This window comes from Gracilinanus agilis, chromosome 2 (assembly GCF_016433145.1).
Source record: "Gracilinanus agilis isolate LMUSP501 chromosome 2, AgileGrace, whole genome shotgun sequence".
Classification (NCBI taxonomy): domain Eukaryota; kingdom Metazoa; phylum Chordata; class Mammalia; order Didelphimorphia; family Didelphidae; genus Gracilinanus; species Gracilinanus agilis.
The window spans coordinates 444,178,773-444,197,899 of record NC_058131.1 but is presented as its reverse complement, the minus strand read 5'-3'; the positions used below and the strand labels follow the sequence as shown (position 1 = coordinate 444,197,899).

The 19,127-nt window shown below is 32.8% G+C and overlaps 1 protein-coding gene across 1 annotated transcript in view; it reads right to left on the bottom strand.

Annotated features, from left to right (window-relative positions):
- Nucleotides 1-19,127, bottom strand: part of LOC123233958 (MAM domain-containing glycosylphosphatidylinositol anchor protein 2-like) — a 401,852-nt gene that overhangs the window by 199,436 nt on the left and 183,289 nt on the right. Inside the window, exon 7 of the mRNA XM_044659946.1 lies at nucleotides 9,412-9,681. Within this exon, the coding sequence (XP_044515881.1) occupies nucleotides 9,412-9,681 (270 nt within the window). The remainder of the gene's footprint in view (nucleotides 1-9,411; nucleotides 9,682-19,127) is intronic.

Sequence of the window (19,127 nt, the reverse complement as noted above, 5' to 3'; positions counted from 1 at the left end):
ATATATATATATATATATAATTACATAGATGGTTTTCCTAATATTAAACCATCCTTGCATTTCTGGTATAAATTCCACCTGGTCATAGTAAATAATCCTTGTGAGAGCTTATTTTAGTATTTTAGTTAGTATTTTATTTAAGATTTTTGCATCTATGTTCATTAAGGATATTGGTCTATAGTTTTCCTTCTCTGTTTTTGGTTTTCCTAGCTTGGGAATTAGTACCATATTTGTATCATAAAAAGAATTTGGTAAGACTTCTTCTTTGCCTATTTTCTCAAATAGTTTGTAGAGTATTGGGATTAATTGATCTTTAAATGTTTGATAGAATTAACTTGTGAATCCCTCTGTCCTTGGTGATTTTTTCTTATTGATTTCTTTGATGGCTTGTTTAATTTCTTTTTCTGATTTGGGATTATTTATGTATTTTCCTCTTCTGTTAATCTAGACAATTTATATTTTTGTAAATATTCATCCATTTCACCTAGATTGCCATATTTATTGAGGTATAACTGGGCAAAAGAGTTCTTAATAATTACCTTAATTTCCTCTTCATTAGAGGCAAAACCACCCTTTTCATATCTGACACTTTTAATTTGTTTCTCTCCTTTCTTTTACTTGATTAGATTAACTAGTAATTTATGTATTTTATTTGTTTTTGTCAACATACAAGCTCCTATCCGTATTTATTAGTTCAATATTTGTTTTACTTTCAATTTTATTAATTTTTCTCTTGATTTATAGGATTTCCAATTTTGTCTTTATCTGAGGGTTTATAATTTGTTCTTTTTCTAGTTTTCTTAGTTGCATGTCCAATTTGTTAATGTCCTCTTTTTCCTTTTTGTTAATATGGGCACTCAGGAATATACATTTTCCCCTGAGTACTGCTTTTGCAGTATCCCCAAATTTTGATATGTTGTTTCCTCATTGTCATTTTCTTCAAAGAAATCATTATTTGTTTCTATGATTTGTTCTTTAGCCAACCAGTTTTGGAGAATCAGGTTATTTAATTCCCAATTAATTTTTGATTTGCCTCTCCATGTACCCTTACTAATTATAATTTTTTTTGCATTATGATCTGAAAAGCTGCATTTATTATTTCTCCTTTTCTACATTTGTTTGCAATGTTTTTATGCCCTAGTACATGGTCAGTTTTCATGAATGTATCATGTGCTGCTGAAAAGAAGGTATATTCCTTTTTATCTCTATTTGTTTTTATCCATCTATTTATTAACCCTAATTTTTCTAAGATTTCATTCACATCTCTTACTTCTTTCTTATTTAATTTTTTATTTGATTTATCTAGATCTGGTAAAGGAAGGTTGAGGTCCCCCACTAGTGTACCTTTACTATCTATTTCCTCCTTAAGCTCCAATAGTTTCTCCTTTAAAAATCTGGATCCTATACCATTTGGTGCATACATGTTGAGTACTAACATTTCTTTATTGTCTATACTGCCTTTTATCAGGATGTAGTTATCTTCTTTATCTCTTTTAATCAGATCTATTTTTACTTTGGCTTTGTCAGATATCATGATTGTGACTCTTGCCTTCTCTTTCTCAGTTGATGCTTAATAAATTCTGCTCTAGCCTCCAACCTTTACCTTGTGTGTGCCTCATATATATTTCTTGTAGATAACATATGGTTGGATTTTGGTTTTTTTAATCCAGATTGGTATCCACTTCCATTTTATGGGTGAGATTATCCCATTCACATTCAGAGTGATGATTACCACCTGTGTATTTCCCATATTTTTATTTCTTCTTTTATTTCTTCTTTTTCTTCTTTCAGTTTCCTTCTATTCTATTTCGCTTTTAATCAGTCTCCCTTTTCCCCACCCTTATTTTATTTGTCTTTTCACATCCTCCCTTCTTATTCCCCTCTTATTTCTCTTTAGGGTCTATTAATTGCCTCCCTCCACCAACCATTCCCTCCCTTTTAATACTCCCCACTCCACACCACCCCTTCCTTATTCCCTTTCAACTTCTCTATAAGGCAAGATAGAATTCTATACCCCAAAATACCTAGCTGTACTACCCTCTCAGAATTGATTCTACTGAGAGTAAGGTTTATTCTCCACCACTGTTTCCCTCATAAGCCTCTTTATTTCATATAATTTATCCTATTTTTCTTCTTTCATGTTTCTCATTACCATCTTCCTTTTCCCCCCTCCCTATTTTTTTACATACCTACTTGAACAACACCCTCTGCCTGTGAATAATTCTTCTATCTACTATGATAATGAATACAATTTTTAAGGATTACAGATATCATTTTTCATATAGAAATATAATCTATTTGACCATACTGAAGACCTTACATTTTTTTCATCTCTTTTTTGTTTACCCTTTTATGGTTCTCTTGAATTTTGTATTTGGACATCAAATTTTTCATTTAGTTCTGATCTTTTCTTTACGAATGCTTAGAAATCTTCTATTTTGTTAAATGCCCATACTTTGCCCTGAAAGTATATAGTCAATTTTGATGGGTAGATGATTCTTAGTTGTAGACCCAATTCTCTTGCCTTCCTGAATATCATATTCCAAACCTTGTGGTCCTTTAGTTTGGAGGCTGCCAGATCCTGTGTAACCCTGACTGGGGCTCCTTGATATCCGAATTGTCTCTTTCTGGCTGCTTGCAATATTTTCTCCTTGACCTGGAAGCTCTTGAATTTGGCTATAACATTCCTGGGGGTTATCTTTTGGGAATTTAATGTAGGAGGGTGATCTATGGATTCCTTTAATGTGTATTTTGCCCTCTTGTTCAAGAATATTAAGGCAGTTTTCTTGGATGAGTTCTTGTAATATGATGTTAAGGCTTTTATTTTGTCCCAAACTTTTCAGTAGACCAATAATTCTCAAATTGTCTCTCTTGGATCTGTTTTCTAGGTCAGTTGTCTTTTCAATGAGATATTTCATGTTTCCTTCTATTTTTTCCTTCCTTTGATTTTGCTTTATTAATTCTTTCTGTCTTGTGAGATCATTAGCTTCTAGTCTTTAAAGACTGATTTTCAGCTATGATCTTTTGATTTTCTTTTTTGATTTAGCCTATCCTCTTTTTCATGGCTTCCAGCAGGTCAAGTCTTATCTCCAATTTTTTATTACTTCATTTTATTTCTGTGTCTCTTTTTTCATATGGGTAATTTTGTCTTTTAAGCTTTTATTTCCTTTTTGTATTATTTTAATTTCTTTTTCCCACTTTTCTTCCCATTTTTCTCCGATTTTTCTTATTTGGTTCTTAAACTCCTTTTTGAATTCCTTGAGGACTTGTGACCAATTTCCAGTTTTGTTTTTTTTTTGAAAATTTGGATGTTTGTGTGTTTGTCACTCTCTGCTGTTGCTTTTTGTATTTTGTTCTTTTTCTCCATAGAAATTATCCAGGGTCAAGAGCTTTTTTTGCTGTTACTTGTTCTTTTTGCCACCACTGATTTGGGGTTCCTGCATGTTGATTGCTTTCTTAGCTTCTATTTTGCAGGGCTTTGCCTTGGTAGTATTTTCCATTCCCAGTCAGAAGCCCAGGTAATATGATGTTCTCTGTGTAGTGAACTTTAAAGAATTTTGTCCTGAAGCTTTCTTTCCAGTCCCTGCTTCCTCAGCTATGTCTAGCCTTGTTTCTGCCCAAGCTCAGTGTTTGGCTGCCAGCCTTTATGCTTCTCAGCCTCAGGTCACAAGTCTTTCTGTCAAGGCCTTACATTGACCTCAAGGTCACAAGTCTATGGTACTTTCAGTCAGCTCCCAAGAATATCTATACTTTTGAGATGCTTTGTAATGATTTGTTGGAAAGATATTCAGAAATCCCCTCCTGTTAAGCCTCCATCTTAGCTCCCTTAACAATTTTCAAGGTCTTTGTAAAAGCAAAATGAATGCACTTAAATTGAAGTGTTAATTGGTAAAGAATCTTTGTTGAAAAATTTTCTGAAAAAGCTATCACTTCCAAGATAAATGGTATAAGGAATTAAGTTACTTTTATAAAAATGTGAGCTACTCTCCAACTAGTCAAATGACACAAACAGCTAGTTTTCAAAGGACAAAATCCAAACAAATTTGTGTAATTAAAATTGTTCTTTTTTTATTATGATATTCTTTCTATCCCTTGTTAGACCATGGGTTATTATTCTCCTTAAAGATAATAAAGGTAGTTTGCTCTTATACTTTGTTTATAATGTAACCATTAAAACCTACTCTTTAGATTTATCAAATAATAGGTTACTAGCTGTGTTTGCTTCAGTATGTTATGTTCTATTGATTATACTGATTAATTTCTCTATTTTTAACTAGTACCATTTAAATAATTTTGACATATTCTGTAATTTATATCTGGCAACAATAGGCCCCTCTTCCTAATCTTTTGTTCTATCAGGTAAATTTCATTGTTTTTATACCTATTTAAAGTAATTCTCTGATAGTTTGATTTTTTTTTTTTACCCTTGTACTTCGGTGTATTGTCTTATAGGTGAAAGAGTGGTAAGGGTGGGCAATGGGGGTCAAGTGACTTGCCCAGGGTCACATAGCTGGGAAGTGGCTGAGGCCGGGTTTGAACCTAGGACCTCCTGTCTCTAGGCCTGACTCTCACTCCACTGAGCTACCCAGCTGCCCCTGATAGTTTGATTTTAAAGGCACTGGATAAGTAAATTAATTTAGGTAACATTGCCAAAAATATATTATATTAGTTCAGGATACTAATGAGGAATTAATGTTTCTCTAATTAATAAAATAATAAAAATTTTAATAAATAATACTGTGAGGGTTTTTAAAAATATAGTTCTTTATGAGTCTGTTAAGTATTTTTATACATTCCATTGTTTTGAATGGAATATCTCTTTTTATATTTTTTGTTGGACTTTGTTGGTAACATATTGAAATATTGATGATTGATCTAGTTTTATGTAGCCTCAATTAAGCTATTATTTTAATTAAAATTTTATTTGACTTTCTAACATTTCAACCTTCAAGTCCTCTGCAAAAAACCTGATTATTTTTCTTTGCCTGTATTAATTCCCTTGATTTTTTCTTGTTATTGTTATAATTAGAATTTTCAAACTTTATTAAAAATAATAATGGTGACAATGGACATTCTTTTTTAAAATTTATAATACTTTTTCATGGTTACATGATTCATAACCTTGAGAACTTTATCAGGATTAAGGAAGTAAGATGTATACATAGAAAGAACAGAATGAGTAAACAGAATAGGATGGGGGGATATCCCCCCCCCCCCAATCAAGAGATAGGAAAGAATTACACACTGGGAGAAGAGAAAAGGAAAAATAGAAGGGAGTAAATTATCTCACATGAGGAGGCACAAAAGTATTAATTATAAAAGAGGAAAAGATGGAGGATTAGGGTAAAAATCCATACTTGGTTTGGTATAGAAACCTACATTAAATCATAAAGATGTGATGGTGGTGGGAGCTTGAGAGGGAGGGTGGATAAAAGGATAGGTTAACTGGGGGAATTGGTAGTCAGAAACAAATATATTTGTGAACAAGGAAAGGCTGAAAGGAGAAAGAAACAGAGACAGAGAGAGAGAAAAAGCCAGAGAGAGAGAGAGAGACAGAAAGTCAGAGAGACAGAGACAGAGACAAAGAAAAGGATAAACAGGAAAAAGAGTTGGGGGAAAAGACAGAGTTAGTAATCATAACTGTGAATGGGAATGGAATGCACTCAATCACAAAAAGGAAGAACATAGGAGAGTGAATTAAAAACAAGAATCCCACAACATATTATCTATAAGAAACATTGAATGTAGGGAGTCATACACAGAAAAAATGCAAAGGGCTAGAGCAGAATCTTTTATAATTTGATTAAACAAGGAAAAGGAGGGGTAGCAATCATGATCTCAGATAAAGCAAAAGAAAAAATAGATCCAATTAAAATAAAAGTTACCATAGACAATGAAAGAATATTGAACATTAAACATGTTCATTAAATGGCATACCATCCAAGTTCCTAAAGATGTTATATGCATTATAAGAGTAAAATGATATTAATGGGGGACTTAAACTGTCCCCTCTGAGAACTAGACAAATACATCCACAAAATAAACCAGAAAGTTAAGGAGAGGAATAGAATTTTAGAAAAGTTGGATGTGATAGACCTCTTGATAAAATTGAATAAACCTCTATTCTCAGAAGTATAAGGCACCTTCACAAAACTGATCATATAATAAGGCATAAAAGTCTCTCAATCAAATGCAGAAAAGCAGAAGTATTAAAGGTTTCTTTTTCAGAACATAATGCAATAAAAATTATATTCAACAAAGACTACAAAAGACTGAAAACTAATTTGAAACTAAATAATTATTTAAAATTATATGTGGATCGAAAAACAAACCTTTGAAATAACCAATAATTTCATTAAAGAGAAGGACAATCAGATGACAATATATCAAATTTTATGGGATGCAGTCAAAGGAGTACTTAGTGGAAAATGTATTTTTCTATATGCTTACATCAATAAAATAGAAAAAGAGCAGACCAGTGAATTGGACACATGACTAAAATAAAAGATAAAAAGAACTAATAAAAAATCCCCAATTAAATACAAAATTGGAAATCTTGAAAATAAAGGGAGATATTAATAAAATTTAAAGTAAGAAAATCATTGAATTAATAAGTAAGACAAAGAGCTGGTTTTAGGGGAGAAAGCAATAAAATTGACAATTTGGTTAACTTGTTCTAAACAAAACCAAATTAGTGCTATCAAAACTGAAGAGGTCAAATTCAGAACCAAATGGAAAGGAAATTAAAGCAATTTCTAGGAGTTATTTTGGTTAATTATTTGTCAATATATTTGACAAGCTAAGCAAAATAGATCAATATGATAAAGATAAATTGCCCAGATTAGTAGAAGAGAAAATAAAATACTTAAAATAACCCCTTCTCAAAAAATAAAATTGAACAAACCACCAATGAATTTCCTTAAAAAAAATCTCTAGGGTCAGATGAATTTTCAACAGAATTTAACCAAATATTTAATGAATAATTAATTCTAATACAAGTATAAAATTTTTTTAAAAAGACATGGAGTCCTCTAAAATACCTTTGGAAACACATAGATGTTTCCTACTTCCCCAAAGAAGTAAATCAGGAAGAGCAAAAACAGAAAGAAAACTATAGGACAATCACCCTAATGAACAATGATGAAAAAAATGCACTTTGCACTATGGAATACACTGTGGGAATATGGAAGATTAGGGCACTGTACACAGTAACAGAAATATTGTATGAGGATCAGCTGTGAATGACTGAACTATTATCACTGATATAAGGATCCAAGACAACTCTAAGGGACTCCTAATGAAAAATGCCATCCACCATTGGAAACAGAACAGATGGAGTCTCAACACAGACCCAAGCATACCGTTTTTCACTTTATTTCCTTCCTAAACATTTTCTTGCATGCATGTTGTCTTTCAAAACATGAAGAATATGGATATATGAACTGCATGATAACATATTTGAACCTATTTCAGATTATTTATCATCTTGGGGAAGGAGGGAAGGAGAGAATTGGGTTATAAAATATCATAAACAAATGTCAAAAATTGTTTCTACATGTTATTGGGAAAACACAATTAAATGTTACTAGGAAAAAATGACAAGCAAGATTATTTCAGAAAAGTCTGGGAAATCATAGTGAAATTAAATGAAGTTAGCAGAACCAGAAGACCAATGCACAAAGAAATAGCAATGTTTAACAATAATCTACTGTGAAAGACTTAATGACTTTGATCAAGATGATAATCCAAGACAATTCCAAAGGACTCATGATGAAAAATCCTATCCATCTCCAGAGAGAGAACTGATGAACTCAGTGCAAATTGAAACATATTTCATTTATTTTTCTTGTTTCATGTGGGTTTTTTGCAACATTGATAATATGGAAATGTATTTTGATGCTTTTGTGTATAATTGATATCACATTACTTACTTCCCCAAGGATTTGGGAGGGAGGGAAATAGCGAGGGTGGCAGAGAATTCAGAATTTAAAAATATTTTAATGAAATTAGGAAACATTTAAAAATATTTTAAAATTAGATTAACATTATTATTATAACAATGTGTCACCTTTGATTTGATAAACCAGATTCAACTTAGAGGCACTCAGTTTTATATATAAAATTTCAACATCCGGGAGTTTTTTGCCTATGTATATAAAATTTGTTTTTTCTTGCATACATAGGCTATTAGGAAAAAGACAAAAATTCATTTATTCTTTCAGTATTCAGTTGGATCTATGATATTAATAATTTCTAGTTTTTCCTCCTGTGTGACATCTAACTATATTCTATAAATTTGTTACGATTATTCCACCCAATATCATGTGGATCCATTCTTTGACATGAAAATACCAAGAGGGCACAGAGGCTGTATTTTGGTTATCCTTCAATTTTGTGATGCGACAAAACGATCTTGTTCATTCATAATTTTTTATGATATCCTTTGTTTTCTTTTTTAATAATTTCTTTTCTGTAATATATTTATATCTATACCATTCTCCTTTAATTGAAACTATTTCAACTCTTCATAGATTACAAACAAGAAAGCCTGTATAATATTGGACCTTTTCTTCAGAGAGAAGCTTGGGTTCACTAAAGTTTACAAATGCCTTCCCTCCCCCCGCCCCTTTCTTTTATGTCTCTGTGTGGTTTCATGTTGAGATCACATGAATATACAAGCTTCTTTTCAAGTTGGCCAGTTTGAAAATCTCTACTTTCTCTATGATCTCCATCAGAAGGATCTCTGTGGAACTTCTAGTGTTCTCTCTCTCAGGAAGACCTTTTTTCCCCCCTCTGATTGCCTTCTTCTACCTTTAAAAATATATATTAAGACCTAGCCTAAGTTTGTTAACACAATTTGATTATAAATTCTGCTGTAAAACTTGTCATTAACAAGATAATGAAAACCTCAAAGATGCAATTGAAGACTCAGGATAAAGATAATTCATTCCTTATTCAGGAAATGCACATCTTATTCAGGAAGTAATTGATTTGAAAGTTTATCGACTTTTTAAAAAACCCTTACCTTCTGTCTTTAGTCAATGTATTGACTCCAAGGCAGAAGAGTGTTAAGGGTAGGCAATGGGGGTCAAGTGACTTGTCCAGGATCACACAGCTGGGAAGTGTATGAGGCCACCAGATTTGAACCTAGGACCTCCCGTCTCTAGGCCTGGCTCTCAATCCACTGAGCTACCCAGCTGCCCCCTTTTATTGACTTTTTTGATGAATGCATTTATAGCACTATTACATTATTCTGATTTTTAAAAGATTCAAAGATTTTTGAAACCCTTAATAAAATGCAAGATTTTTTCAAATAATTTTTGTATATGCACATTTTCCCCCTTCCTCCATTTACTTCTTGAAAATTGGATTCTTTGGGAAATAAAATTTTAATTCTCTAGTCAAACTTACCTCTCACTATGATGCTGGTGGATTTTTTGGCTGGATTTCCCACATTATTGTTGGCAATGCAGCTATAAGTACCAGCATCATCTGATGTGATGGCAGGAATGGTTAAAGTTCCTCCATTCAGTACAGTCTTTTCAGGAAGAGTCCCAATGAACCTAACCCAGGTAAGAGTAGGGGTAGGTTCACCTCCTGTTGTAACACATACTAAAGTTATCGCTTCCCCAGGATTTACAACTATGGGATCATCCACCAGGAGTTTAATGGATGGAGAAGCTGAAAAACAAACAAAAAAAATAGAATATATATTTACTTTTAAAATTTTCACATATGATCCGTAGTCATAATTTATTTATTTAAATTATGTATTAACATTTTTCCCCTTTCCAAAAATTACTTTGGCACAGCTTTAATTTAAATTGAATGAAGATATTTAAATTTAAAATCATATTGTAAATGTAGGCATATGCCTATACATAGGCATAAACAAGTGTATACAACTTAACAAATGTTACATTAAAAATTAAAAATCAAGGGGGGCAGCTGGGTAGCTCAGTGGAGTGAGAGTCAGGCCTAGAGACAGGAGGTCCTAGGTTCAAACCCGGCCTCAGCCACTTCCCAGCTGTGTGACCCTGGGCAAGTCACTTGATCCCCATTGCCCACCCTTACCACTCTTCCACCTATGAGACAATACACCGAAAAGTACAAGGGTTTAAAAAAAAATTAAAAATCAAAATTATTACTTAAGTATGACATTTAAAATTATTTCTACAAGAACATTAAAATGATATTTTTAAACTTTTAAAAAGTTTTTAACTTAACTGTTCTTTTATGTTTCAGTATAAACATTAAAATATTCAAATGAACCTATAAGCTCATCAATATGTATATGTAGCTCACAAACCATGCATTCCTGCCCATCCAGGAATCTTGTCCACATCTTCTCATCAGTTAACCAAAAGCATCCCTCCCAATCTGTTGGAAAATTTACCTTTTTTTCGGAGTCAATTTCTCAAAGAGAGGACAAAAACGCACACTCAGAAGAGGACAAATGCCAAAATGGCTACATGTAAAGTCATAGAAAAACAGTTTTAAACAATTTTTGACATTTTAGGATTCATATTTTCTTCTTTAATCCATTCCCAAGGAGGTAAAAAGTGTGATATAGATTATACCATTTCATTAATACAGATTTTCATATCATTCATGCTGTGACAAAAGACACATCATATGTACAAATAAATTACTCAAGAAGGAAATAAAATGGAAGATGGTATACTTTGATCAGACTCCAATAGTTCCTTCTGTGGCTGTGGTTAGCATTTTCCATTAGTGCCTTGTGGATAACTTGGGAACTTACTTTGCTCTTAATAGTTTAATACTTCACAGTTGGTTGTCATATAATATTTGTTACTATACATTGTTCTCCTGTTTCTGATCAATTCCTTTTGCATCAGTTCATATAAATCTTTCCAAGTTTTTCTGAACTGATATTTGTTCATCATTTCTTATGGTAGAATAGTATGTCATTATAACCAAATACTACAATTTATTCATCCATTACCCAAATGATTGACAATCCCTCAATTTCCAATTTTCAGACAGTATAAAAATAGCTGCTAAAATTATTTTGATACAGGCAGGTCCTATTTCCTTATCTTTGATTTCTTTGGGATGTTAGACCCAGTAATGGCTTTGCTGGGTGAAAGGATAGTTTATTACCCTTTGAGCATGGTTCCATATTGCTCTTCAAAATAGTTGTATCAGTTCACATTTCCACTAGCAGAGGATTAGTGTCTCAATTTTCCCACATCTCCAACATTTATCATTTTCCTTTTTTGGTCATGTTAGCCAATCTGAGATGTTTGAGTGTCTCGGAGTTGTTTTAATTAGCATTTCTCTAATCAATAGTAATTTGGAGTGTTTTTTCATATGACTATATTTCTTCTTCTACAAACTGCTTTTTCATATCCACTGACAATTTTTTCAATTAAATAATACTTTTTATTTTTATAAATTTGACTCAATTCTCTATGTATTTGAGACATCAGGTCTTTGTCAGAGACACATGCTACAAATTTTCCCCCAAAATTTGTTGTTTCCCTTCTAATCTTGATTACATTGATTTTGTTTGCACAAAATGGTTTATGCTGAGTTTTCTTCCATACTGTTTTACAGTTTTCCCAACAGTTTTGTCACATGGTGAGTTCTTTCCCTCAAAATATGGATCAAAATATGGACAACCACATGTTCATTACCTAATCTACTCCATTGATCCACTAGTCTTTTTCTTAGCTAGTACCAATCTAGCTTTTTATTTACACTTCGAGATCTGGTACAGCTAGGCCTCCTTGATAGTCTTTGACTTTTGTTCTTCCAGATGAATTTTAACATTTTTTTCTAGCTCTATGAAATAATTTTTTGGTACTTCAATCTGGCACTGAATGAATTAATTCAACTAATTAGTTGCTATTAATTCATTATTAACACTCATTAATGAAAAACTAGAGAGAATTAATTTACAATGGATTGTCATTTTTATTATATTAGTTCTAAGGGCAATTAATGCTTTTCCAATTGTTTACCTGACTTCATTTGTATGATGAGTGTTATATAATTGTGTTCACATAGTTACTGGATTTGTTTTGGCAGATCATATTTTCTATAATTATTTAAAATGGAATTTCTTTTTCTATTTCTTGCTGTTGAACTTTGTTGGTAGTAAAAAGAAATGCAGATGCATTATGTGGGTTTATTTGCATCCTGTGACTTTGCTAAAGTTGTTAATAATTTATTAGATTTTTGGTTGATTCTCTAGATATATCTCATATATAAATAGGAATAACTTTGTTTCCTCATTGCTTATTCTAATTCCGTCCATTTCTTTTACTACTTTTATTGCTATATTTAGCATTTCTAGTACAATGATACATTGGTGATAATGGACACCACTTCACTGTTTTTATTGGGAAGAGTTTTAGTTTATCCTCATTATAAATAATGCTTGTTGATGGTTTTAGGTAGATGCCATTTATCACTTTAAGGAAAGCTTTATTTATTTCAGTGTTTTCTAATTATGATATTTTTATAAGGAATGATTATTGTAACTTGTCAAGAGCTTTTCCTGAATCTATTGGAATAATCATATGATTTTTGTTGGTTTTGTTTTTGATAAGGTCAATTTTGCTAATGGTTTTCCTAATACTGAATTATCCCTGCATTCCTGGCATTAAACCCACCTGATCATGATGTATGATCCCAGTGATACAACACTGTGATCTCCTTGCTATTATTTTATTTAAAACTTTTTGTATCAGTATCAATTAGGAAGATTGTTCTACAGTTTTCTTGCTCTGTGTTAGCTCTTCCTGATTTAAGTTTGCAAAGATTCCTTCTTCCCCTGTTATTCCCAATAATTAATGTAGTATTGTAGTTAATTGTTCTTTGAATGCCTGGCAGAATTCATTTAAGAATCCATTTAGCTCTGAGACAATTTTCTTAGGGAGTTACTTGATGGTTTGTTCGTTTTCTTTTTGTATGATGAGATTGTTTAAGTATTTTGTCTCCTCTTTTGATAATCTGGGTAGTTTATATTTTTGTCAATATTTTTACATAGTTTCACTATTTCATGTAGATTACTGGCATTTGGTGGGTAAAATTACTTCCAATAATTGCTTTCCTTTCTTTTTCATTGGTTGTGATTTCACTCTTCACTTTTTATACTGGTATTTTGGTTTTCTTTCTTTTTTTAATCAAGTTAATTTATGGTTTATTTTTTTCATGAAACCAGACCCTTGTTTTATTTATTAGCTCCCTAGTTTTGTTGCTTTCAATTTTATTAATCTCTCCTCTGATTTTCCAGATTTTTTGGAAATTTGGGGTTCTTGGATATTTAATTTTTCTGCTCTTTTGCCCAATTCATTGATCTGTTCCTTCCCTATTTTATTGATATAAGCATTTAGAGATTTCCTCCTAAGTACAGCTTTGGCTGCATTCCAAAAATGTTGGTACATTATTTCCTCATCGTTATTTTTTAAAATGAAATTGTTGCTTGTTTCTATGATTTGTCCTTTGACCAATTTCCATTTATTTTTTCATAGTTTTTTGCTGCTTTTTGTTGAGCGTAATTTTTATTGCATTGTCTGAAAAGTATGCATTTAATATTTTTGTTTTTCTATATTTGGTTGTGAAGTTTTTATGGCCTATTATGTGGTTATTTTTGTGAAGGTGCTATATTGTGTGTTTCTCTCCATCTTATTTCTCCCCTGCCTACCCTTCTCTTTCTCCTTTTAGTTTTTCCTTGTTCATAGTTATTTTATTTTACACTACTACTTCCCCCAGTTTGCCCTACTTTTTGTTCAATCTTCTCACCCCTATGGTTTCCGTTATTCCTACTTCCAATATAGGGTAAGGTAGGTTTCTCTAGCTAATTGAGTATGGGTATTTGTAAAGTAGTCTGCCGCCCTCCATTTTCTCCTACACTGTACTGATTCACACTCATTTTCATGAGAGATAATTTACCAACATTTATCTCTCCTTTTCTCCCCATTTGTTCCTGTTTCTCATGCATTGATTTGGGAGGAGAAAATCTGTCCTATTCATCTTCCTTCCTTCTTTCTACATATACTTTTCATTGCTTCAATAGTGATACAATTCTTATTTATTTTAAGAATTGCAATTGTTTTCCATACTTTAAGTACGTTAAACATTTCAAACGTCATAGATATCACAAGAATTTTAATTATCACCTTCCCAATTATGAATGTATTCACTTCAGCCTTATTGAAACCCTTAAGTTTTTACTTTACATTTTCCTCCTTCTCTTGTGTTAAATTAGCTCAGTGGTTCCCAAACTTTTTTGGCCTACTGTCCCCTTTCCAGAAACAAATTACTTAGCACCCCTGGAAATTAATTTTTTTAAAATTTTAATAGCAATTAATAGGAAAGATAAATACATCTGTAGCCATCACTGCCCTCCTAAATCGCTGCAGCACCCACCAGGGGGCGGTAGTGCCCACTTAGGGAATCACTGAATTAGCTCATCAAATTTTCTTTTCAGCTCTATTTTTTTTTTTTTAGTGAGGAAAGTCTGAAATGCCTATGTTTCATTGAAGGTCAATTTTCCCCCCTATAGAATTATGCTCAATTTTCCTGGATATGTAATTCTTGGTTGTGGTTCTATATTCTTTTCCTTTGCCTCAGAATATCATGCTCCATGTCTTCTGATCCTTAGACTAGCAGTAGAACCTGCAAGGTCCTGTGTAATTCTGACTGTGGCTCCATGATATCTGAATTGTGTCCTCCTGAATGTTCATAATGCTTTATCTTTGACTGGGGAGTGCTCAAATTTAGCTATAATTGTCTTAGAGTGTTTTATTTTGGGGTCTCTTTCAGGAGGTTGTAGATTCTCTTGATTCCTATTTCTCCTTCTTGTTTGAGGATATAAGGGCAATTTTCCCTGATGATTTCTTGTAATATGGTGTCCAGGCTCTCTCTCTTTTTTTTAAAATCATGGCTTTCAATTATTTTGATGATTCTGTGATTCTCTCTTACAGTTATATTTTTTCAGGTCAGTTGCTTTTCCATTGAAGTTTTTTAGATTTTCTTCTTTTTTTTTTCATTCTTTTTATTTTGTCTTATTGATTCCTGATGTCTTATGAACTTCATTAGCTTCCATTTGTCCAATTATTATGTTTAGGAATTTATTTTCTTCCTTCAGGTTTGTGTTTTCTTTTTCATTTGGCCAATCTTACTCTTTAAGAAGTTGTTTTCCTCATTTTGGGGGGGCCTGTATTTCCATTTGATTTATTCTGTTCCTTAAAAAATTTCTTTCATCAATGTATTTTTATGTCTTCCGTTTCTTTTGGCCTATTCAAGATTTTTGGAGATGATTTCTTCAGTGGATTTTCCTCCAGCTATTGAGATTTTCTGTCATTTCTCTTTATTATTTGCTTTTTAAACTTCTTAGCAAGTTCTCTCAGTAGTTCCTTTTGGGCCTGGCATCTTTGAACACTTTCTTTTGAGGCTTCATGTGGTTTAACTTTATTGAGTCACTTATGACTTATCATTCATGTTTACTATTTAGTGCTGCTCTTGAATCTTGTATTTAAGAATCAGATTTTCTGTTCGTGATGCTTTTTTTCTTCAGGAATGCTTAAAAGTCTTCTATTTCATTAAATATCTATTATTATTCCCCTGAAAGATTATACTCAGTTTCACTAAATAGATGAATCTTGGTTGTATTCCTAGTTCCTTAGCCTTCCAGAGTATCATATTCCAAATCATTAGATCTGTAAAGGTTAAATTAGAAGTTCTGACAAAATAAAGGAGCAGTTTTTAATAATTTGTTTTAATGAGAATATAGTAGATTATATATATATAATATACATAATATAGTAGAATATACTACAGAATATAGTAAATTAATATTATCACTTTAAGCCAGAGAAAAGAACACTTCTAGCAGCTTTTAACAATTAACAGTTTAATTTAATTAAAATAGAGATAGTAAAAGAATATAGTAAAATGAATATAGTAAAGGAGAGAAATATAGGAAAGAAGTAGAGAAAGAAAATTTCCTAATGTCTATACTAGTTATCCTATAACTATCTATAACTACCTATAATTACTACCTAAAACTGCCTCTATCTATCTATAACTAACCCCCCCCCCCCACCAAAGTTCCAACCCAATGCAGCCCAATCCAGACCAACCCAATCAGTGTTTAATCCAACCTAAATTAGGTCTGTCAATGAAGACCAGCCACCTTCCAAAAAGTTCAAGAAAGAAAAAAAACAACCTAACAGTTCAATCCAAAAGCCCCAAACCCAAAAGCCAAAAAGTCTTCTAAAGGATAAAGCCAAAATGTCCCCTAAGTAAGCTCAGGCCCACCTTTATATTATAGCAACTAAACACCAACCACCAACCCAACATACTCCCAGTAACCAACTTCCTCACAACTGCCAGCCCTAACTATCAGCAACTGACAGACTGACCTACTGATGCTGGCCCCCTTTTATCCCCTCTTTCTACTTCACTTCCTCTCTCTATTGTTCCTCCTTCCTCTTTCTATAGTTTCTCCTTCCTGTCTCTATAGTTTCTACTTCCTGTCACTGTGGGCTGGTTAATTCTTACACATCTCTATGGTAAGAGTACTTCCAGATACCCCATTAAATTAAAAAAGGAATAAAGAATTCCTTTTTACAGATCCTTTTAAAAATTATTTTTATTATTTTATTTTAATAACTAATTTTCGTATAAGTTTTTCAACCTGAAATGATCCAAACTCTCTCTCTTCCTTCTTCTTTCCCCCTTCCCAGATATGATGAACAATTCAATCTAGGTTGGTTATACATGTATTATCACATGAAACATATTTCCATATTATTCTTTTCTTAAGTGAAAAATCTTATAAAACCCAAATCATATACCTAAAAAAATTATATGTTTTCATGTGCATTCCTACTCCAACAGTTCTTTCTCTAGAGGTGGATAGTCTTTTCCATAAGTCCCTCAGAATTGTCCTGCATCATTGTATTGCTGTTAGAAGCAAAGTCTATCACATTTGGTCATTCCACAATATTTCAGTTACTGTTCTCCTGGTTCTGCTTATTTCAGCCTGCATCAGATCACATAGATCTTTCCTGTTCTTTTTGAAATCATCCTGTTTATTATGCCTTATAGTACAATAGTATTCCATCACCATCATATACCACAATTTGTTCAGCCATTCCCCAATTGAGAAACATTCCTTTAGTTTCCAATTCTTTGCCCCCACAAAAAGCACAGATATAAATATTTTTGTACAAACAGATCTTTTCCAATTTTTAAAAATCTCTTTGGGATACAGAACTAGTATTGGTATTACTGGTTAAAAAGGTATGTATTCTTTTATAACCCTTGGGTATAATTCCACATTGCCCTCCAGAATGGTTAGATCAGTTCACAACCTAGGAATGCATTAGCGCCCTAATTTTGCCACTTTTGCTCCAACATTTATTATTTTCCTTTACTGCTATATTGGCTAATCTTATAGGTGTGGAGTGGTACCTCAGAGTTGTTTTAATTTACATTTTTCCAATCAAGAGAGATTTAGAACATTTTTTATATGATCATTGATAGCATTGATTTCTTCATCTGAAAACTTCCTATATGTATAGGAATCCTTTGACCATTTATCAATTGGGGAATGACTTGGATTCTTATGAATTTGACTTAGTTCTTCATATATTTGAGTATTAGACCTTTATCAGAGAAATGTGATAAAATTTTTTCCCAGTTTGTTTTCTTTCTAATCTTGGCTGCATTGGTTTTGTTTGTACAAAACCTTTTTAATTAAATATAATAAAAATCATTCATTTTACATCTTATAATACTCTCCATCTCTTGTTTAATCATAAATTCTTCCCTTCTCCATAGATTTGACAGGTAAATTATTCTATGCTCCCTTAATTTACTTGTAATATTATTCTATCCATTTTAACCTCTTCTTTGTATAAGCTATGAGATATTGACCTCAACCTAATTTTTGTCATAATGTATTCCAATTTTCCCAGTAGTTGGTTTATTTTTTTAATCAAATAATGAGTTCTTATCCCAAAAGCTGGGATCTAGATACTAGATTACTAAGATCATTTACCCCTAATCTATTCCATTATTCCATTCTTGTCTCTTAGGCAGTACCATATTGTTATGATGATCACTGCTTTAAAGTTCAGTGTAATATCTCAAACTGCTAGGACACCATCCTTCACTTTTTTTCCCATTAGTTCCCTTGATATTCTTGGCCTTTTGTTCTTCTAGAAGAATTTTGTTATTTTTCCTAGTTCTATATAATGATTTTGGGTTGTTTGATTGGTATGGCACTGAATAAGTAAATTAATTTAGGTAATATTGTCATTTTTACCCATGAGAAATTAATGTTTTTCCAATTGTTTAGATCTAATTTTACAAATGTGAAAAGTTTTTTGTAATATGTTCATATAATTCCTGCATTTGTCTTAGCAAATAGATTCTCAAATATTTTATATTGTCTAGAACAGTGATGATAAACCTTTTAGAGATGGAGTTCTTGGCCCTGCCATCACCCCACCCCCAGACTGAGTGCCATGCCCCATCCCTGACCCTATATCAGCCTAACCTCACCCCTTAATCCAGATAAGGAAGGGAGGAAGTGTTCCCATTGGGCTGCTGGGCAGAGGGGTGGGTGATAAGAGGCACATGTGAAGATGGGAAGGAGAGTGGCCTCAGTGCTCCATTCTCCTCTGGTTCTGCTCCCCTCCAGCTATGTTCCATGCTGTGATCTATGCTCCCCTCAAACCTAGTTCCTCTTCAAACCCACCATTGGAATAGGCTTCACTGCAGTCTTAACAGGCAGCTATCTGAATCACATCCTCAACACAGCATGTGAATCCCACCTCTCCTAGTACCTTACCCTAGACTGAGGAGGGAGGAAGCACTCCCATTGGGCTACTGGGTAGAGGGGTAGGTGAAGTGAGGAACGGCCTAAGGTGCATGGAGAGGGGGAGGGGAACAACTCTGTCCTGGGTCCCTCTGGATTTGTAGTAACAAACTCTGGCAGGCAATGCAGACATGCACACAGAGAGGGCTCTGTGTGTCTTTTTGGCATATGCCAGAGCTTTGCCATCACTGATCTAGAGCGATTTTCTCTTTTTTTCTTCTTTTTCCTTTCTTCCTTTTTCTTCCTCCCTCCCTCCCTCCCT